The 24193-nt window shown below is 28.5% G+C and overlaps 1 protein-coding gene across 2 annotated transcripts in view; it reads left to right on the top strand.

Moving 5' to 3' along the window:
* The window catches only part of tapas (tudor domain-containing protein 7 tapas), a 71975-nt gene that overhangs the window by 24799 nt on the left and 22983 nt on the right, over positions 1–24193 (top strand). For both annotated transcript variants that reach the window (XM_087149768.1, XM_087149769.1), the window contains exons 8-13: positions 1900–1982; positions 15143–15282; positions 17065–17149; positions 17227–17400; positions 20946–21098; positions 23387–23482. In XM_087149768.1, the coding sequence (XP_087005894.1) occupies positions 1900–1982; positions 15143–15282; positions 17065–17149; positions 17227–17400; positions 20946–21098; positions 23387–23482 (731 nt within the window). The remainder of the gene's footprint in view (positions 1–1899; positions 1983–15142; positions 15283–17064; positions 17150–17226; positions 17401–20945; positions 21099–23386; positions 23483–24193) is intronic.

Below are 24193 nucleotides of genomic sequence, written 5' to 3'. Positions count from 1 at the left end.
AAAAAATCAGTAACTGAATTTTTCGCTCCAAATAGATTTATTCCCCTTCCAAAAATAACTGCTCATACGTAAAATTGTGTCATTAAAAAAACTTTTTGATTTGTTTGTTTCTGATCAGGGCTCGAAAAAACTCAAAACTTTTACCCGTCCCCGAGGACGGCTTGTTCAACAATGTACCTGTCCTCCTTTGAAACTAACCCGTCGCTTCTAAATAAAAAAAATTAAATTTTCTCTTATTTATTACAAACATTTATATAAATTGCACAATGAATTAGTAGTTACTAGGATTACAAATATTAGGATTGCATTATTCAGTAATAAAAGGAATACTAGGTTACTAATAGGAACCCAGTATTTCTTTTATAAAATAACTTATTTCTTTTATGAAATAATTTGAATGACAAATGTCAAGTTATCTGCAATGTCAATTTATCCGAGGGTACTGCGTTTTTTAAATGAATCAAATATGACGTTTACCAGTTCCACAATCAAGCTAATGATTTATAGAGGTTTCTGCACAAAAATCTGAAAGGGGTTTTCCATTTAGGTAGATGTTCATATTTGCGTTTAACGCTATTATGAACGTAATGTTTCTTTTTTTTTTTTTTTTTGTAAGTTCATTGCTGAAAAGTCCCTTTCAACCGCTGCAGTACGGGAGACAGAGAAAACATCAATTCCACCATGCGCGGTATGTTTCTGTATTTCTAGATTAGAGGGTCATTTTAGAAGTGAGGCGCTAGACTCTTGTAAGATAACAAAAATTGAAAATGTATCACCAACTTTAACGGGAAAATGGCCGTCTGCGGACGTCGGATTCGAGAGATTCGTTGTCCGCGGGGAATTTTTGACCGCCGAGGACGGGTGGTTTTTCGAGCCCTGTTTCTGATCATGTCTATATTTTGAGCCTAAACTTATTTAAATGTAGAGTATAAATTAATCTTCATACAAATATTAATCCTCGAATCGGCAGTTGAGGAGCACTGGTCTGCAGCATACGTGCCCGGACAATAAACTGTAACTTCACTGTAATCTATCTTTGATTCTTGGAACAGAGTGCTTAGAAAACTTAATTAAACCAAATCTTGTTTATTTCTAAGATTAATTTAAGGAGCATGTCAACTCTGAATTTATATCCATAACTTTGTAAATTTATTGTATTTTGTGTTATGATCTTAAATAAAATGATTGATAAAATATTTTGTTGTTCATTGAGCTGGGCTTTTTACATGCTAAATAATATTTTTTAGGAATCAAAGCTAAAGTAATGGTAAGAGAGTTATGGCATTTTCTGTTTATTTTTGGATAAAACAAAGTGGTTTAACTACCACATTATGTTAACCCCACATTTAGTTATGAAAATTATTATGGTGCAGTTTTTAACTTAAAGTGGAAGTTAAGCATTAAGTAAGCTTTAATTTAAATTGAAACTTTTGTGTGTTAGCTTAAAATAAATTGACAACCATTTTTAAAAAAATTTTTTTTAGGAGGCTTTGATTTTTTATAGTGCATAACATTTTAGATTAGAGTTATGGATTTTATTAAGTGTCAACTGAAATCTATGAAGTATGTACATTTTAAAAGGTACTTACCTATTATAATTGTCTGCAACATTTTCCTACAGTTTTAAACATTCAAGATCTTTTAAATGTAGATAATTTGAAACATTAAAATTTAAAACCAGAAGCTTTGCTGTAGACACCACCCTTTAAGTGGCAAAATCAATGCTAAAATTTTATAGTTTAACTTGATTTTATTTTTATGAGTTCTGCTTCAGAAATAGTAATTCCCCTGCTTTAGTTTGAAAATTTGCATTGTGTTGATTTTTTTTTCTGTAAATTTTCGTTTGATGTTAGCTAGTTTAAAATTGTGAATTGATTTCTTTAAACTTCTTATTTTTAGACCATTTGCATTTGGAATCATGTCCCGAGACAACCATTAGAAATGCAGAAGATGTTCAGAAACTAATTTCTAGAATTGAAGAGGTATTACTTTCTTTTGTAATTAACTTTTTTTTTAAAAAAAAATTTCTAATTGTTTGGCATTGTTTCCTCCTTTAATCTTATATAATTTCATCAGGCAAAACCTGTTATTTGCTTTTCATCAACTTTCTATATGGTCTAATAGTTGATTGGTATAAGATAAAAATAAAAATCTAGTTTAATTTTAAAATTTGTCATTTAATATTTTTATAGTATTTGAAGTTCTTTATCAAAATCCTTAAAAATATTACCTGCATCAGAAACTAATTAAAATTAAGAGAATCTTACTATTATTAAAGAGACTTTTTCTTTTGTGATTGATTTTTAAGCATTTTTTTCATCAGCTTTTATTGATTTTCTTTAATGATGAGTTTATGATTTTATCCGTCTAATGCTTTTTTTTTCTGCATTTCTTTGTTTACATAAATGGTCTAAAAAATAGGAAGAAATAAAAAAAATTTTGCCACTTAAAAGAACATAAACATATTTCACTTTCATTCTAGAAATGATTCAACCATCATAGTATGAGTTGCATATGAATAAAATGATTCATTTCAAAGTATCATGAAGATTGCTAAACCATTTAATTATGACTATAAAATTTTAGGATGGTTTTCAGAAAAATACTAGGAAAATAGGCAATTGCTGAAAGAGCTTAAAGAAAACCTCACAATATAAAGAAAAGAGCAAAAATAAGCAATTGCTGGAAAAAAATCATAAATCCGACAATTTGAAAAAAAAAAGTAACCAAATTTTTTAAGTTATCCTATAGAAGAGGTTTTCTTCTTGGGAGAAGTTTGTTTCGCAACCTCATGGACAAAGACATCAGACAAAGGTATCAGACTCATATCAAATTCTCTGTTACCTAGCAACAAGTAAAATTTTGTGCAAATTTCCCCTCTAGAGTGGGTTCTTTGACTTCCTGAAATACCACAGAATGTTTCCGTGTGAAAGTTATTTTTTTTAGTTAAGTTAATGTTATAATTAAACTAAAAAAAAGTACCTCAGAAAAATCTGTTTCTATCCTAAATATCTACGTTTCATTTAAACACTTGCTACGTTTCATTTATACACGGTGCTCATTTAGGACAATATTAAGCATTTCAATTAGTAATATATGCTGTCAAAATAAAAGTAGTATTTTTAAATGCTAAAAATTTGTTTTTTTTTTCCTCTTTTTTTTCTCTCTTATTGAGTAATCCTTCAAATACAAAATCCAAACAGTTTCTAAACTGCCTATGTATTTCTTGTAAGACGTAATAAGCTGCTCTTCATTCGATATTTAAAATATCTATAGAATGTAACTTATTCTTTTAGAATAGCAATATTTTTTATAAATTTAATTTTGATTTTACCAATGTATTTTTAAAATCAAAATGATTATTTAAATTTAAAAATCTTCCATTTTTACTTAAATTTTGAATTATGAAATTTATTTTGGATTAAATCTTCAGCTGCAGCCCAGTACAGGGAAATCTGCATTTTGACCATCTTTTGTTCTTCATTGTTGATGAGGTAGAATTATCCCCCCCCCTCTACCAAATTTACCATTTGGGAAGGTTCCAGAAACATAGAATAAAATACATGTTTCAAAATAAATAAAAATAAAGAGAAACCTCTTGGGAGCAACCACTGTCTATTTCACAGTTAAATGGTCTTTGATGGAGGTTGGTCTTTCTTAGATGTTACCTCCATTGACTTCAAAATTGTTATCAAAGGCTCATAATTTTTCGCTAGCGATTTTAATTTTAGTCAGTGTCATTTTCTTGATGCGGAAATGCTACTTTTTAGAGATAGTCATTCCTGGAGATTTCACTGGACTGCATTTTTTCTGAAGGGTAAATTAGTGTTAAAGTAAATTGTCTCCTCATAAATCATCAATTTTCAGCAGTATGTATAATTTCTAAAGTTTACTGAATGATTGGAGACTTGGTTTTAGAAAGAAGTACATTTATCAGAGACAATTTGTCCTTTACTAAGGAATGTGATTCTTCTGCGGATTTTCGTTTTTTTTTTTTTTTTTTCTTCCCATTTTCCCCCCTAATATTCGCAGAAAATTTTTTTCGAACAAGTTCAAACATTTTATGATTAATTTAATTTTCTGCGGCACGAAAGTATTGGAGTCCTCATTCCGCCCTCTGAAGTTTCTCTAAAAATCATTTAATTGAGATAAAACTGGTTGACCTTTATACAGGGATGAGATTTTTTAGCGGATTTCCCTTTTTTTTGCTTTTGTCTCTCAAATTTGAGCCTTTTTATCAAAAACTCTTGACTTTCTAAAAGTTTCGGGTTTCTTTTTTATAAATATCCTGTTTTTTTAATTTTTTTTAAAATTTAGTCTTGAAATAAAATAATTATATTTCTTTACGATTTTCAAAGATAAACAGAAAATGGAGGCATTAAAATATCTAAGTCATTGTTTTAGTCAAGGTTAACGTTTGAAACACTTCGTTTTAAATACATTTAAAATATAGAATAAAAAAAAATGTTTTAAGCATTTTTTTTTAAATTACAAAAAATTATTTTACTTATGTTTTTTAAATTTCTGAAATTAATAGAAAAATAATTATTATTATTATTTTTTTTTGTACAATAACAGCGTCTAAGAATAAATTGTTTTGATTGTAAATAGATGGCATTAAAATTTATAAATCTTAAAATAGTTTAATGCCCCACTTTTTTTTTTTTTTTTAATATAAACTTTAAAAAATAATTTAAAATTATAATTAAATTTAATATTATTATTCTATAATGTAATAATAAAACTGTATAATTTTGTTATTTAACTATAAATGTTGAATCTAAAATGAAATGGAGGATTAGAACGAATGTTCTGAACATTTGGTTTTGTACAAAGTAAAATAATCCTTTGGATGTTGCTGAGGCTGCAAATTTCATTACACTATTCAAAGCTTTAAATAAATAATTTACTTTTATATTCTTAAAACAATTATGGTTTAAAATAGGGTTCTTTTGGATTAAGAAGAAAAAAAATATAGAATTATATAATCATGTATAATTATGAGGGATTAGAAAAAAATGAGTTTTTGAAATAAATTTAAACTTGTTTTAGATAAAGTCTTTTTCTCAACTCGGTCTTAATTATATAAAAAAAAATTTCTTTTTTTTAATTTTTTTTTATGAATTCTGAATAAATGGACTTTACAAATGATTAAAGGTTTGTTTTTCAACTAGTGTAAAATTATACAATAATGGTTCATTTTCATTTACTCGAAACATTCCCAAGAATTTAAAAAAACCAAGATCAAGTTTTTCTGTTGGTTAGCAAAATGAAGAATATGTTGATTGAAAGAAATATTGAAAATAACAATAATTGGCTTAATTATTAATCACTCTTATCAGAACGAAGCCTGGTCAAATTTTTATTCACACAGACTACATATTTAATAAATTTTTAAAGTGCTTGTATTGAAATAAATATTAACCTAAATGGAGGTTATTGAAATATTTTCTTGAACAGCAGATTATTTTGCATATATTTTATGAATTTAAATGAATGAGTTTCACATTATCCATTTCTCCATCAATTTTTCATGTATTTGTCTATTTTGAACATCAAATAATTGATATCTATTCCATGATCGCAGGACCAAAGCTTCTGTCTGCTACTCTCTTTCTGTTTTTCTGAATAAAACCTTCTATATCAATGAAATGAGACTTTTAAATAACATCCAAACCGTACAAATACATACAGGGTATCCGCGCACCTGGAAAGTCATGAAAAATCATGGAAAGTCATGAATTTCAGTATTGAACAAAATTTGTCATGAAATGTCATGATTTTTGCTACTTTTTTGAAAAAATCATGGAAAGTCATGGATTTAAGTCTCCCAGTGTTGCAAGTGCTGCGCCGATCCGTGCCAATTGTGAAAACCTGCGTCTACATGCTCCAAATTGAAGTAGTAGGCTTAAATTGCTCCGCTCTGTGCTGAAAGGGATATTTCCCCCTAGGTATTGCCAAGTCACAATTTTGCGGCAACCCAGCTACTGCCATGTGGGGGGTTGCTCTGGATTCAGTGGGAAGGATTCTTGCACTCTCATGTGCAACTCTGCTTCATTTTGCAAGATATTCTCAATTTCAGATTTCATTTTTCACTCTCTGAATTGGAACCGAGACTTCCCACGAATTTTCGGGGACCAGCTAAACATTGCCAAATTTTAATAGCAAAAGAGAATTTTACTTCTCTTGTTAATTTCATCGTTATTGAAGTGCTATAGTCTTCGTCAATGGCAAGCTAATGGCCTTCTTGCTCTATTCTATTTATAGAATAGTACCCATGATCTTGGAATTAACTTGGGGACCATTCACTAAGTACATGTTTTCATGTTGATCCTCAGAGCAGTCAAGAATCACAAAGCTTCAAAACCTCAAAATTTCCATCTCCCTTTTATTCATTTAATTAATAAAGATCGAATTAGTTGAGTTTCTTAAACGTAAATTTTTATCTGAGGGACCATCCACTAATTGCAAATTGTTTGTAAACATTTTTTTATACTTTATTACTTTTCTTTTACTAATATTTTTTTTTTTACTTATTGCATTTTATTATTGTGTTATATTACTTTCAAAATTTTCAGTGCTCTTATTTTGTTTTAGGAAAAAGTTAATAATATTTAGAGGCAAGATTTTAAATAAGTATGAAGAAAGGGACTTTCAGAATTTTTAAAGCAGCAAATAAATCTTATGTTTTTCAGATTTGTCATTCAAAAATACTCTAATTCATCTCATAAAGATTTGATTTAAAACAATTGATATAAATTTTTTTTAATTATTATAGATTTGTTAAATATTATGAGTGTAGGGACAGTATAATAATTTGCTTCTGACAAAAATTTTTTAGATTCAATACTCTTGTATTTGCATTTTAAAATTATTTAATTTTTTTAATTATGTCATTAATGGAATACTGTACTAGGTAATCAATTTTAATTTAAAAAATTTAGGGGCCATTCACTAATTAACATTAGTAATATAGATTTATTAAAGTTTGCTTAATTCTTTACATATTTTTATAAATTCGGTATGATCAATATTAATCTTGTTAATGTTTTGTTGAATATACTATTATAAATAACATTTATTTAAATTTTAAGAAAAATATACTCAATAACCTTTAATAGTTAAATTAATTAGAGTTTTATGTTACCTTTTCCTTCCTTCCTCACTGGCTCGACAGCCCAGGATGGGCCTTGGCCTTCTCCAGTAGTTTTTTCCAAGCTGTCCTTCTTTTGGCAATGGAATTTACAGAATTAAATAAAGCAATTATTAATTTAAAAAATAGTATGAGCCACTCAATATTGAATTTATTTAAATTGCTTTTGCCGAAAGCTCATTTTTTATAAATATTTCGGCTATATTAGATAAATTTTTAGGTCTTTTCCAAACTGAGACACCATTGATTCACTTGCTGTATGATGAAATGGTGTCTCTAGTTGAAACAATGTTAGGGCGTTTTTTAAAGAGTTCTGCTTTTCTTAGTTTGACAGGAAAGCTCTTAAAATCTTTATATGTAGAAAATGCAGAAATTTGGCAAAATTCAAATTTAATAGATGTTGCACTAGATACCACAAATGCAATGACATCCTTATCTTCTGCAAAAAAAAAAAAAAAAAAAAATTCTATGTTCTAATAATTCTATTCCTCTTATCTGAGGCTAAGTTGAGGATAGCAGAATATTTAACAGTATTGGAAGATACCAAAATGAAACTTAATTTGTTTATGCAAGGACCTTCAAAAAAGTGTAAAAAATAAGATATGTTATTAATGAACAAAAAACTCTTGTTATTAAATTCTTGTTTTAATTTTTTTTATTAAATATGCTTCAAATTTTGTTTTGCTGCTCCAAAATTTATTTATTTATTTATTTATTTTTTTTTTTTTGCTCCAATTAATCTAATTTTATCTTAACAAAATCACCACTCAGGCATATTTTATTAGAATATAAAGTTATTTTATCATGTTCTTTAAAAATCATGGTGTTCTTTCAAAAAATGAGGGAAAAAAAGCATCATTTCTAGAGGGAATTATCTTTTAAACTCTTCTGTGATTTAAGAATTTTTATTATTTATTTTTTTAAAAACTTTATTAATTTAAAATTCTAGTTGAAGCAAACCAGTCATTGGCGAATTTTTTTTATTCCGAAATGAGAACAGAAAAATCAGGAGTATTTCTTTCCTTTCAGATGAGCAAGAAAAGTTTCTTTAGAATATAATTCTACAGGGAAAAAAAATTATTTGCTTTTGTATTTTTTCAGCTATTTTATTGTTTCAACTCTTTCTTTACTCTGTTTTTTAAATTTAAAATCTAAATATGAAGTATAGCAGTTTTGGTTATACCTATAATTTCAATTAATGTTATTATAATGCTTTTTTTAATTTATTGTTGCATTTTTGTCCGAGAAAATAGTAACTTTGTTAAGTCATGAAAAACTCTTGGAAATAGTCATGGAAAATCATGAAAAGTCATGAATTTGAAAATCTAAAATGTAGCAGATACCCTGTACATAAATAAATTATTCTGCATCAAGAATATTTCTGACTACACCAGTGATGCAAAATTAATTTTACCGTTTTGAAACTAGTTATGTCCCAGAAAAAAGAATTTCAATAGCTTGGAAAATATTTAAGACTGTGTATTAAAAGATAATGTATATAAGAAGAAATTTACAGTAAAATTTTTTCTTTTGGAGTAAAAATTTTCTTTACAATTTTTTATAGTAACAGCCAAACAAGTTTTAGAAGTTAATACCTAAAAAAAAGAGAAATATTTTTAAGCTTGGAATTAAACTTATTATGTATGTAGGGTGCTTTAGAGGAATGGACAGTCTTTTTTCGGTGATGGAAACATTTAATAACAAAATGAATTATTTACAATATGATGAAACATTAAATGTTTATGAAAATTATGATATGTTCAGGATAAGGTGAAAGTTGACAAATATGGACTTCGTCTGGGCTATGCAGTTGACTGTTCAGCGACAAAAAAGGGAAAGAGTTTCTCGAGCCCCGCCTGGGCTATTCAGTTGATCCTTCCAGCAAGGAACGAAGAAGAGTGTGTCTCTTCCTACTGAAACGGAATAGTGGTGGAGTGTGAAGGCTGTGACGCTGGAATAATGGCAGCATCGGAGTAGCGGAGGGGATGAGCGATGGGTCTCTCATCTCACATGTATGAAAAGAAATGTGCAACACTAAGCAAATTAAGTTGCATTTTAACAATCCTCAAAATGTGAAGAATTCGTTTATCTTTTTAAAGAAAAGAGCATATTTAATTTTAAATGTGCATTTTATTGAATGAGAAGGCAAAACACAAAATGGAATTATTGTATCTCTTTCCATTTAAACAGTACTACCTAAAAATAATCAAATAATGCATTTATGATTTAACAAACTTTTTTAATCTAATGTCGATATATTCGTATTCACACATTTTTAATGGCAAACATTTCATATTTACCCGATATAAAAGTTACACATTGTGATGTGTATTCATACGATTTAAAAGTTGTACATTGCTATTCATTTTCACAAGATTTAAAAATTCAATATTGTGATTTGTTCTTACACGTTTTTAGCACTAATATCGAGATCCGTATTCACATATTTTTTAAGTCGGATATCCAGATTTGTATTCACACGATTTTAAAATCCATTTTCTCTATTCGTATTCCCCCATTCTTAAAGTCCAATATTGTGATTCATATTCATTGGTTTGTAATACAGTGAAACCTCCAGGAAAGACCACCTCTATGTAGTGACCTTCTCTATTTACGACCATTTTTGGGAAGCACAGAATTTTTTTCCATAAGCTTTGTGTTGAAAAAAACTTTTGGAAAAAAAAAAGATGCTTACAATATAGACTTAGGTAGCACAAAAAGTAATAATAAAATATTTTCTTTAGTCAGCCAGTTTGTTATTTGAAAAACAAAATTGATCGGGAATATATGGAATTGATCTGAATAAAAAAATATATAAATTTACCTATTAATAGGCCGATTTTTATATTTAATGCAGCTTTGACAGAGCAAAAAGAAAAAAAAATGTGCCCATAAGCAAAATATTGTCAGTAAATTGTCAGCATCCTTGCTAATTTAAAAAAATTATCAGAAGGAAGTGCCGACTGAAAAAACATCAATAAGTTTATCGCTAGGCCGACTAAGAGTATTCTGCATAAGTTTTGAAAGGGCAGACTACCCTTTTGCTAGCTACACCCCTGTATTGTGTTAACTTTTAAGTTGGTTATATTTTAGCAGTTTTTTTTTATTTTATTTCAAATCATTTTTACACTTTTCCTTTCCAATGCATATGTAATTTAAATTTGCATTAACATAAATTTAAATCTCTCATCACGATTCATATTTATGTCATCTGAGATCTCATGTCAAGTTTTTTATTTTCACGATTTTACATCAAGTCTCGTGTTTCGTATTCATGTGATTTAAAAGCCATTATTTTAATTCCTGTTCGAGCTATTTTAAAATTATATTGGAGTTCATATTCATGTGATTTTGAAATGAAACTTCAGCAAGATTGGTATTCATGCAATTTTAAAATTAAACAACAATCTTTGTATTAATGAGATTTTAGAATCAAACATTGATATTCTTGTTGCTGCGATATTAAAATCATATATCTAGGTTCATATTCACATGATTTTTAAGTCAAACGTTGAGAGTCATATTCACACGATTTAAATAAATAAAATTTCACATCAATATTATATTATATATATATATATATATATATTATATTTTATACTCATATTCACACAATTTTTTTTAATGAATGAATAAAATCTAACCAACATTATTGAACAACGTAGAGAAATGCTTTTTCCTTGTTCGAATTTCGGGTAATCTTTCAATTTTTCTAAAAGTGTTTTTGCACATAAAATTTTTGGATTTCCATTTTCTGCTTTTTTGATTTTTCCCTGTTCTATTTATAAATTAAGAGTTTTATGAAGAAATTTAAAAAAAGTCTGATTTTTTTTTTCTGTTGAAAGTGTTGAAACTAGTTATAAGAGTTAATGCCTGCAGAATGTTTTTAATTTTTTTAAGTTTATTTATATGCTTGTTAAACAACACAGCTACTAACTATTCCCTTTGGTAAACCTGGTTGGAGATTATAAGATCTAGAAAACTTGTTACCATGTTTTTGGTCAAGGAATGATTTAATCCAGTAAGACATTCCTCAATTTTAGACAAACATTGAAGGAACATTTTTTTCAAAGTAAAGGAGGAGGTAACTCTGTACAATACAAGAGTTAACTCTGTCCTGATCCTCCATCATTTTGGATATCTGACACCCCTCGCCACAGAATTATACGATACCTGACTTACATTTCATGATTATTACAGCTTTTGTAACCTGATTACTATTGCTTGCTTGGACATTTTGCAACTCAGCATGGCATTCAATTCTACACAATGACTTTTGATGACATTTCCAAATTTCCACTGTCTGAAAATGACCAAAAATTTTTTTTCCAAAAAGAATTTTTTTTTTCATGATCATTATTATTTTTGATAAAAAAAAAAGTAAAACACAAGGGAGTGTTTTTTGAACCTTATTGTGTTCTGTGGTGATGTTCAGTTCATCACCACACACATTAAGATAAGAATAAAAATGAATAACAATTAAAAATAATATACTCTTAAGTAAGAGAACAAGATCATTAGAATGATCACTAATTGCAAGGTGTTAAAACTATTTATTCAAAGTAGATCATTTGAGATATTTAGAGTTACAAATTTTGTTCCAGGAAGGCATTCACACTAATTAATAATAGGTACAAAAATGAATTTACATGAAATTATACATTATGAAGCTGCACTGCTACAATATAAAATAAATAAAAAAATAATTAAGGGGTGATAGAAAATCTTATAATATAACTTAGCTGTTGAGGATCCTCATATTTTTTTTTTTTTTTTGTCTTAACCTCAGCTCCCCAAAACCATGTGTCCTTTTTTCTTTTCTCACCTCCTCTAACCAAGCCCCCAAAGCATGCTCAACTCTTATTGGCTGTTACCACCATCACAAAATAAGTAGGGCTATACTTGCTATTTCTTTTTATTTTTGGCTAAATTATTTAAGGGCAGAAAAGGGCAGGTGAAAACTTATGAAAGAGAAACTAAAACTTTAAAGTAATTATAGCAGTGCAGAGCAGTGCAGCAAAGATAAAAGTAACAAAACATCATAAAAGCAATACCACATATATCTTTCCCCCTGGGGAAAAAAAATTTAATAAATTAAATTTTTTTCTTGACAAAGGTCACTGACTAGTAGGATCTTTTGGAAGGAGTCACTGATTAGTTATTCTTGCATAAGGATGGTTACCGTTACAACACAAACTATGGAGTCTGATGTTGAAGAGAAGTGAGGTGGGAGAACTGAGTGATCAGGATGAGCAGTGTGTCTGTTTGAAAGTTCAATTCAGTAAATTAACATGAAGGTGTTGTGTTTTATGGATGCGGTTGCAGCAGGGATCAATGAAAGCAGGTATCATGAAATCATTGATCAGCAGGTATCATCATTGATCAGCAGGTATCATGAAATATTATTATTTTTTTTTAAGACAATGGCTACCACGCAGCTGAGCATTTACCAATGAAAAGCGAAACAATCAAGAGATATTTGTGGCCTTATGATGCCTCAGGAGTACCTATCTTTCACACGCCATTGAAGAGTTCAGAAGTTAGAGTGGCCGGCATGATTTTCTGGCGAGGATTCAGCAACCACTTTCACTTTGAGACAGATCCACTCACAGGCAACAACTCAGCAGTCATTTCCATAGGACTGATCCACTCAGACTCCCAACCAGACTAATTCTGAAAGAGTTCCACTTAAACGTCCTTAAAGTTCACATTAAATTGCTTTTAGTTCAGTAACATGAAGAGATTTAGTCACGAAGCTTTCTTGATTATCATAAGCACTTTACACATACACAAGAATTATAATATATATATACAATGACAAAAACATAGTATAAAATAGCACATTAAATACACATTATTACAAAGTAGTTACACCCTTTTATTTTTTACAAATCCCTGAGGATCTCTAGGTCTGAGATTATATCTCAGTTCTACCACATCTGACGAATCAGATTCTGATAAAGAATCATTTAAAAATGAAACGGGTGAAATAGATGTATCACGAAAAAAATCATATGAAGAATTACTTTCTTCACTTTGAACATCTGTTTGTACATCACGATTTAATTGAGCCCTACAGGGTTGTGATACAAAATAACCAAAACTTAGTAATTCTTTCTCATTAATGGGCTTCATTAAGGCAGGATATAATTTTTTATCCGCAGCAGGGTGTCTAACCTCACACCCTTTAAGGTTATCACTAATTGCAAGGTGTTAAAACTATTTATTTAAAGTAGATCATTTGAGATATTTAGAGTTACAAATTTTGTTCCAGGAAGGCATTCACACTAATTAATAATAGGTACAAAAAATGAATTTACATGAAATTATACATTATGAAGCTGCACTGCTACAATATAAAATAAATAAAAAAATAATTAAGGGGTGATAGAAAATCTTATAATATAACTTAGCTGTTGAGGATCCTCATATTTTTTTTTTTTTTGTCTTAACCTCAGCTCCCCAAAACCATGTGTCCTTTTTTCTTTTCTCACCTCCTCTAACCAAGCCCCCAAAGCATGCTCAACTCTTATTGGCTGTTACCACCATCACAAAATAAGTAGGGCTATACTTGCTATTTCTTTTTATTTTTGGCTAAATTATTTAAGGGCAGAAAAGGGCAGGTGAAAACTTATGAAAGAGAAACTAAAACTTTAAAGTAATTATAGCAGTGCAGAGCAGTGCAGCAAAGATAAAAGTAACAAAACATCATAAAAGCAATACCTTTGTAACTCTAAATATCTCAAATGATCTACTTTAAATAAATAGTTTTAACACCTTGCAATTAGTGATCATTCTAATGATCTTGTTCTCTTACTTAAGAGTATATTATTTTTAATTGTTATTCATTTTTATTCTTATCTTTTTTATAAGAATAAAAATGAATAACAATTAAAAATAATATACTCTTAAGTAAGAGAACAAGATCATTAGAATGATCACTAATTGCAAGGTGTTAAAACTATTTATTTAAAGTAGATCATTTGAGATATTTAGAGTTACAAATTTTGTTCCAGGAAGGCATTCACACTAATTAATAATAGGTACAAAAATGAATTTACATGAAATTATACATTATGAAGCTGCACTGCTACAATATAAAATAAATAAAAAAATAATTAAGGGGTGATAGAAAATCTTATAATATAACTTAGCTGTTGAGGATCCTCATATTTTTTTTTTTTTGTCTTAACCTCAGCTCCCCAAAACCATGTGTCCTTTTTTCTTTTCTCACCTCCTCTAACCAAGCCCCCAAAGCATGCTCAACTCTTATTGGCTGTTACCACCATCACAAAATAAGTAGGGCTATACTTGCTATTTCTTTTTATTTTTGGCTAAATTATTTAAGGGCAGAAAAGGGCAGGTGAAAACTTATGAAAGAGAAACTAAAACTTTAAAGTAATTATAGCAGTGCAGAGCAGTGCAGCAAAGATAAAAGTAACAAAACATCATAAAAGCAATACCACAGTTCCCTAATTATTTCGAACTTTTCCCTCATTGCTTAGTGTTTATGCAATTAAAAATTTGTCTTGGAAAGGTCACCTGATTATTCGTATGTATGAATGTATGTATGAAGGAAGGATATGTATGAAGGAAGAAAATTCTCCAAGCTTTGTTTTGACCTTTGAACCTATGAACGGAATTTCTATTTTAAACTAACAAGCCTTTTAAAAAAAATTCTCAATGGTAAAAGGAAAGTTAGTGCTATATATGAAATGGATGTTTTATTTTCGATCAACAAATTTTAAAAAAGAAATATTTGTAGGAAAAAAAATTATCCTAGTAAAGAAAGGATTCACTTTGTGCTATAGAAGGTAGATGAAGTTAATCATGAAAAAAGCATAAATAATGCCCCCTAAACAACGTGTCATCTATAATATTAAAACTTTTTTAAATGCATTACTTAATAAATTTTAGTCCTTTACGAATATAGTTATGTATAAATTTAGTTATTTTGTCATTCATTTATTATTTGTCTTATGTATTCAGGTTGTGTGTGAAAAGCCATCTGGTATGTTTACAAATGGAATCGTCCACGAATATGAAAACAATTATCACGAGTCTCTTCCTGAAAATTGGTTAAGCTTATTGCAGCAGAGCAACATTTTAGAAATTGAGGAATTGGATGTGTAAGATTTTATCTTGTTTTATCAGCTTTCTTCATTTAATTGCTATCTAGAGAGCTATAATAAATTCAGAATTCAGTCAGCAAAATATAATTTGACCGCTAAACGTGCCATTCTTTTTAGTTATGTTTTACGTTCATGATATTGTATATGAATATGGTGAGGTTTGAAAAAATTAAAGGAATAAAAAAATTGTGTCTAAAGCCACCACATTGCATCTATCTCTTGGCATTCAATTTGTTAAATTTTACTACAGCTGAAACCGTTAAAAAATTAATAAGATGATGCTCAAAACATGACGATCCTTATGCTTTATTTATACCGTTATGTTAGTTTACTGAAATTGATTTATGATTCAAGACCTTTTAGAATTAATAAAAGACAGAAAGATTTTATGAACGGTAAAATTATGAGTAAATTTAAAAACAAATCTTGATACTGAAACCTCTTTAAATGTCATCTTGTAAATGCAACACAAAATTTGTAGTTTTTCTGATGTTCCGAATTTTTTGTTTATTCAGAACATACCATTTGAACCTTTTGCTTACGGCAGGCACAACATGGTACGCCATAAGGAAAAGATTAACACACATGCTATTTTGAAAGAACTGCTTGGATTTTTAAAAATTTCTTTTATTATAAAAGAAATACGAAAAACTTAATTTCTCGATGTTACTAGTATGTTTTTGTGCAAAGAGTGAAATTTGAAATATGTTTCAAATCAAAACGAGTTAGCCTGAAAAGCAGAACTCCTTTATCTTCTAAATTTTTACTCAGAAGAGCAAATTGTTGCTGAACCAGTATTGGAACAAACCCCTATAACTCCTACCTTTTTGCAGAATTGTTTTCTAATTCTGTCATTTTATATCTTTTTTCATCATAAGTCCAATAACAGTCATTTGACCCCAAGGCTATGTCAGCTGGTGTCTCATCCATAGGCTACTTATGAAGAGCAAATTTTTTAACAAAATATAAAATGTTTATTCTATCAATACTTCATTTTTTTCTTTTAAATGAAATAATTTAACTATGCACTTATTGAACTCCAAAATATGCATGATATAAAAGTTAAATACTGTTGTGAGTGACCTGTTACGTCTCCTGTTCTAGAAAATAGTGTAAGTTTATTAATTATTTATGTATTGTAAGTCTGTTATAACTTAAGTATTTTTTTACTCTTAAAAAATCTGTGATTATTGAAGTTAAGAGGCTATTACATTTAATTATCTATTGTTTATTTTTGTATACATTTATTTTTAAATACAGAGATCATATGTAATGTAGGTTTGAAGATTAGCAGTTTCATATAAACTTAATTCTATTTACCTTTATAATAAGGAATCTATTTCCAAAGTCAAGAAAATTAGCTTTTGAGGTTTCTCACCTCAAACTGCACGGTTATTCAAATAATTTCTAATCAACTTGTACCTATCTTAATTTTTTTATTTGAAAGCGTTTTGTATTTTTTTTTTTTTTTTAAATATGCTGAGATTTAAAGAAAATGCCACACAAAACAAAATTTTCAATACACTATTTTTTTTAGCACTTCCTGTCCCCTTTTTTAAAAATAGTCTAAAATGTATGTATTGCTCAAAAAATGCCCTGATTTTAAATTTTTTTTTTTTTTTAAATCTGACTTTTATTTTATACCACCACAAAATCTGTATAACATAAACAAAGTTTTCACAATTCCGTTCTTGCTTTAGAATTTTGATTTTGTTTACACTCATTTTCCCATCCATAAAATTATTCTTTTTAGTAAAAAAAAAATTAAATTTAACGTAGGCCTTATGGTAGAGTTCCTGAAGGAGTCAACTGTATAGTCAGAAGAGCTAATTCGTCTGGAAGCACAACCCCATCCAGTTTATCTGTAAGTTATTTAATAATTTTATAATTAGTTTTTTGTTAGTTATTATTGATTTTAATTGTTTTGTTCTTTATCAATAGGAGTTAGAGCAACGCTCTGAATTTTCCAATAATGACAATGCTGCACCACGTGCAATTGTCCGCAGAGATCATTTGCCTGCCATTCCTGAATTAACGATTCCTTTTGGCAACCAATGGTTTGTTTATGTTGTTGATGTATCTAAAACCATTACGGCTCGACTCATCGAATATGATGTGAGTAGTTTTAAGTTTCTATTATTATATAATTCGCAGAAATATCGATTACAATTTAATGTACTATGATTTGCTGATTGTTGACTTATGTCTTTTTGTTAGAATACAATACGTCCTCAAATTGCGCAGATAGATTTTTTGAATTTTTTTTTTGGGGGGGGGGATGATAAAATCCTTCATTTTTCGAATCTGATCGATTCAAATCATGCAGAGTTCATCAATAGATGCAATGAGACATCGTCCTCAAATTGCGCAGATAGATTTTTTGAACTTTTTTTAGGGGGGGGGGGGGAATGATAAAATCCTTCCATTTTTCGAATCTGATCGATTCAAATCATGCAGAGTTTATCAGTAGATGCAATGAGACATCGTCAATATGATTTATTTAGTTTTTTTAAAATTATTTTCAGTTAATCAGATACATATGAAATGTCAGATATTTTTAAGGCAACTTTGTTAATCTTTTTTTTTTAAAATAATTATGTTTTATTCTAAAGCTTATTGCTTGCTCTTTCTTATTATACTCAGGGATGTGATTCTTCCGCGGATCCGCTGATTTCCGCTTTTTTCAGATTTTTCCATATCTTCCGCTCTTTTTTCATAAATTTCCGCGCGGAAAAATTTTTTATGCAGTAAATGATATTTTGTTGAAATTTTTTTTCTTCCGCGGAGCGAAAGTATTGAAGCCCCCAATAAACCTCTCTTCACATGTCAATCTGCTGGCTGGGGTAAAAGTGGTTAACCTTGGTAAAACAATGCCGTCTCCTACTCGACTACTCTCTTATCTTTTGAGGGATGAAGGACTTTTTAAAATTTCTGACCATGTTCCAAAAACTTTTGGGGAGTCGAACGAGCGATATAGTCGGACTTGCGACTTGTTGCCTTGACAACCACGACTTCCGCTATAGATTGGAAAAAAGAAAAAAAGTCCTAAGCAGTTTCGTTTCGGCCGCTGATATTTGATTTCTTTTGATTGGCTGATTTACAGAATTTTAAATATTAGGAACTGGGCCAGAATCTGCTAAAATTGCGATTCTTATTCAGATGATTTTTATGTAAATCATCGATTTTCGTATTTAACTGATTTAAAAGTTACTTGTTGAGATTCGTTTTTACACGATTTAAAAATCATTACTCGCAATTCCCATTCACGCAATTTAAAAATTCAATATCGCGATTTGTATTTAAGCGTTTTTGAAACCCAATATCGCGATTTGTATTTAAACGTTTTTAAAACCCAATATCGCGATTCATATTCCCGCTAGTTTAAAATCCAATGTCGCGATTCGTATTCATATATATTTTTAAATTTCAATATTGCGATTCGTTATCACGCGGTTGTAATATCAAACATCGATTTTCGTATTTATACGCGGTTTAAACATTACTCGTTGCGATAAGTATTCACGGACTCTAAAAATTATGCACTGTGATTCTTATTTACGCGATTCAAAAATTCAATACCGCGATTTTTATTTTCGTGCTTTTAAAATCCAATATCGTGATTCTTATTCACGTGATTATAAAATTCAATATCGTGATTCTTATTCACGCTATTTTTAAATTGAACATCGCGATTCTTATTCACACGATTTTAAAATCAAACATTGTAGTTCTTATTCACTTGATTTTAAAATCCAACATCGCGATTCTTATTCACCCTATTTTAAAATCGAACATTGCGATTCTTATTCACCCTATTTTAAAATCGAACATCGCGATTCTTATTCACTCAATCTTAAAATCCAACATCGCGATTTTAAAATACGGCATCGCGATTCTTTTTCACGCGATTTTAAAATCAAGCATCGCGATTCTTATTCACGCGATTTTGAAATCCAACATCGCGATTCTTAATCTAAGGCCTCTAAAAATTGTGTGAGAAATGAACTTTCTTGTCCTATCAACACTGATGATCAAAAGTCTGCAAAACGCAGTCTACAGATCAGTCATGTTAATAAAAGACCATGGAAAAAACAAAGAACTGATGAGAAAGTCCATAAAGGTCCTTTGACCATTAAAGAAATGTTTTTTAAAATGATGTGATACATAAAATCGTGCTTATGCATAATTACTCAAAGTTATCTAAATTATTAAAAAAAAATTATTTTAATCAAGATTTTATTTAAGAACATAATTACCATTTATTTATATTTATTTGAATAGATAATAGTGTAATCATTATCAGATTGGCTATTGAATTCATATCATTTTTTCTTTTGCACGTTTAATGCTACAATTATAAACTTCCTCTTTTTTGTGTTTTTGTCAATCACATCCCTGTATACTAAAAGTTTTGTGTATTATTTCTTTTGTATCTTTTGTATCTTTTGTGTATTATTTCTTTTGTATTATTTCTTTTGTATCTTAAACATGAATTCTTGTGATTTACGTGTTGTTTTTCTTTATGAATTCAAAAGCGGTCATAGCGGTTCAGTAGCTACTCGAAATAGCAATGCTACATTTGGTAAAGACACTGTTAATGAACAGATAATTCAACATTGGTTTAAAGAGAATTTAAAGTGATGATGAAAGTCTTGAAAATGAATCGCTTGGAAGCTGAGAATTAAAGCCTAAAGATACACAATTGAGATCCCTTATGGTATCTGACACTCCTATTACTGTTCTAGAAGTTGAGCATGAATTAGGTATCACGCCTCGTTTTCAACCATTGGCAAAGTCAAAAAGTTGGATAAATGTGTTTCACAAGAACTAAAAGAGAAAAAAAACATCATTTTTAAATCTGCAGTTCTATGCTTCTAGGAAATAAAAGATAAGCATTTTTGAACAGAATTATCGTCTGTGATGAAAAAAGGATCCTTTATGACAATAGATGTTCAACGCAGTAGTCAGATGCAGTGTTTAGTGGTCTATAGTTAGAGTATTTGATAGAAAATTTTTAAAAACTGGCGAATCAATGACAACCGAGAAGTACTGTTTAGAAATTGATGTTGTGCATCAAAAATTACGTCAAATGAAGCCAGCACTGGTCAGCTGAAAAGGACCCATTTTGTTTCATAGCGGACGACCACATGTTTTATTGGTTGTAACAAATAAGTATGCCAAATTAAAATTGGAGGTACCCCTCATCCACTGGACACATCTTCAACTGGTTATCCCTTTTTTAAATATTTGGATAATTTTTACCATGATAAAAAGTTCACCAATCTAGAGCTGATCAAAAATGACTTTCAATCTTACATTTATTTAATTTATTTTAATCTTATTAGTCTTTTCAATAAAAATATGTTTAAAGTTTTTGCCCTAAATCTATTTTGATCAATTCTTTCTCAAAAAATTTTGTGTAACAAATCTGAGTTAAACACACAAAAAAAAAAAAAGAGAAAAACATTTATTTTTTAATATAAAATATTTTTATCTATACAACAATTGTTTTTAGTTTTAGTTTCATTCTTTTGTAGTTAGTGTTATTCTTTCGCAGTTTGCACATACACTACACTTTATAATAATAAGAGCACGAAAGCTTTTAGTTCAAATTATGCACTAACACTTAATGCAAAATAATTTTTATTTTTATTTTCCAGGAAGCCTTTATGGAGTTTTTTAACAGCATGAGAGCATTTTATTCTTCTGAGACTTTGCCGGCACAAGAAATAAGTGAAGGTCTTCTTTATGCTTCGTGTATTGATGATAATTATCAAAGGGTACTTGCACAAAATATTAAAGAAACTGACATGGTATAGCTTTATTTTTATCTCTATCTTAGTATTTTATTCATTTTAATGTGTAGAAGAAATGATATTTTTGACATATATTTATTTGTGATTTGATATACAGTATATCAATATCTCCGAGTGGAATTGATGCTAAAAAAATTTCGCGATAATGAATTTTGGAAACAATAAGTTCAGAACTAAATATATTCTAAAAAGTAGAAAATATTACTCTAAAAAGTAGGGACAAGAAACATAAGAATAATTTATTATAAATATGTAATGATCATTGACTATAAGTCTAAATACAATAATTATAATTTTATTTTTAAAAGTAAGACAAAAATAATTATGCATTTAACAGAAAATAATTGTTTTACTTAATAAACTTTGTGATTTTTGTGAAAAAAATTCATTTTCTATATCAAAAAGAATTTGACAACACAAGGTTTTGGGAAGAAACTCTTCGACGTAGGAATTTAAATTAACATTAGGTGTATGTATAATGCCGAGGAGAAAAATATTTTTTTGACGTAACAAGGTTTTCGAGATATCGAGAGTATACTGTAATACATGCACACATTGAATTCTATGTAATGCAAAATTTCTAAGAACCAGCATGTTATAGAATTGAAAGTTGAATAACAGCTTTTTTTTCTTCTATGTTTAATTTTACTAAAATAATGGGAACCAGCTATGGCACTTTTGGTGCTTTATCCTTGTGCCCAAGTTTTGTAGACCCTTGTGTATACATAGCCATAAATTAAAGTGGAAACTTTGTTCTATATCTGAATAAAGTTAAAGAGAGTAAATAATGCTACACAAATGAACATACTATAGTTTGGGTTCTGTAAAGAATATTGGAGGAGGCGAATTTCTTTCTGTTACAAATTCCGTTGGTATTCTTTGTTTAAATCACAAGTAATATTGTTATCTTTTTATTAAAATCACATATGTTGTGTCTCTTTTTCTCTTTCTTTATTTAAATAACAAATTGTGTTGGTGTTCTTCTATTTTCTTCTTATTTTAAGTTCTTTTATTTTTTTATTGATTTGAGCCATATATAGCTTCAAATAGTTCTTTCAAGTTCACTGTCCTATTTTTAGAAAACTTTTTTTATTTGTTCAGATATTAACTAGTGCCTAAATAACTGAAGCATATTCTTATTTTAATTTTTTTTAAAAATTCTTATGAAAATAACAGAAATTTTAGGCATATTTTTTATTAAAGCTAAATCACTGGAAAAGGGACTAAATAACATTCTAATGGTAGGACACAGATTGTCTTAGGTAAGAAAAAGGTAAATTCTTTTTTAACAGAGGAGGCATTGCTGCTGCCAAAAATTTAAGGTAGAGAGAAGTCTGTTGTTTGACTTAAAAAGGTTGTTTGGCATGGTCTGTTGTTTGGCTTTTTTAACCATTTAAAAAAACTTACTTTGTTAAAATAGATTTAGAAATTTCTGTCAAAATAAAACCATCGTTAAAAGAAAAATAAGAATTGTACTGTTGTTCAGATTATCTTACTATGAAAAATGAAATATTGTTTTTTGGCAGTATCATTAAAATGTTTTATTCTTTTCTGCTAATTTTTATATTTAGTATAATTACTTTTCGAAAAATTTATTATATTTTAGTGTATAAGTTGACTTTTATACCAAAATACAGGAACCAACTAATACACTGGCAATACAGTAGTATATTCGTTGATCATAAAATATCGATAACAATAAAATTTATGTAAATAACTTTATATTAATTTACTCATTTCAAAAACTATTTTTAATATGTTATATACAATTAATTTTGCATTTTCTCTTATTTTATTTTTGCATATAAAAGTTTTTTTTTTCTTTTTGGAAACAGTACTTTAAAAAATTACGTTAAATAAATTAGGATTAAGAATTGTTAAAGTAATTTATTAATTATTTCAAAAAAATGTTATAACACAATGTTAACTTTTCAAATACATTATAAAACTACAAATTTAAAAATTTCAGAACATATCTGTGTTGGATTCAATATCATTAGCTGTGTCATCTTATAAATCCTACACTGCAAAAGGATTCAACTTCATACTCATACACTGAGTCCTACGAACCATCATCTTCACTTCCACCCTGAAGAATTTTAAATTCCACCCTTTTTAAAAAGATTTTACAATGAAATAGAAATTTTAATATTTTATTTACTTAGCAGACGACTTATATACCAGGATATACATTTGTCCTTTTAGATATTCTTAAGAAATTTGTATGAACTTTGATATTATAAGTTGATAATTATATTATTTTTACATTTAGTATTATTTTATAGGTTGAGTGCTATTATGTAGATGAAGGTGTATTTGCTGATGTGCCAAAATCATGTCTACAAGAATTGCATTCTGATTTTTGGACATTTCCATATCAAGTAAGTTTTTTTTAAAGATTCTTTTACATTTATTTATTTTTGTTAAAAAGACAGAATTTTTTTTATAAAATTTTTTTTCCGCCTTTAGTTTCAAAATTTTTATGTCTGTTTTTGCTTTCGCTAACATCTAACAGGTATGCAGAACACAGTTATAATGCTGTTGTGGGAAATTTATTCCAATCCGTTACTAGCATGTTAGTTTAAAAGTTCCTCATCAGACAGGAAAAAAAAATCTTACTACCTGTTTGGAGAATTACACGGTCATGTGATTTTGTTATTTATTAAGTATTAATAAAAAATTTAGGATTTTTTATTTTTTATTTTCTACTTTGAAATGTGCATACATAAACATAATGCACATTTCATGTTGAAACATAATTAAATTTTAAGGCTGTAAATATTTTATTACTTAAAAAATAAGGTAATTAAGTTTTTATGTAATTCTTTCAAAGTTGGTAGCAGGAAATATTTTTTTATCTTTTTTGTCTAAAGAGATCATATTAGTCTATGCAGAGACCTGAAAGAATGATTTAGTATACTTTAAATTTAAGGCATTTATATATTATCAATTAGGATCTAAGTGTATGTTGGTTAAGGAAATATAAATAGGTTTAATAAAAAATAGTTTTTTTTTAAGTTTAATGTTATCAAAAGATCAACATTAAAAGTAGAAGTCAGGATATATAATTATGTATGTATAGTTAAACAGCA

This window comes from Parasteatoda tepidariorum, chromosome 8 (genome assembly GCF_982258835.1).
Source record: "Parasteatoda tepidariorum strain Cologne lab strain chromosome 8, Ptep-v5.0, whole genome shotgun sequence".
Classification (NCBI taxonomy): Eukaryota; Metazoa; Arthropoda; class Arachnida; order Araneae; family Theridiidae; genus Parasteatoda; species Parasteatoda tepidariorum.
The sequence above is the reverse complement of the archived record's forward strand: the minus strand, read 5'-3'. Positions and strand labels throughout refer to the sequence as shown.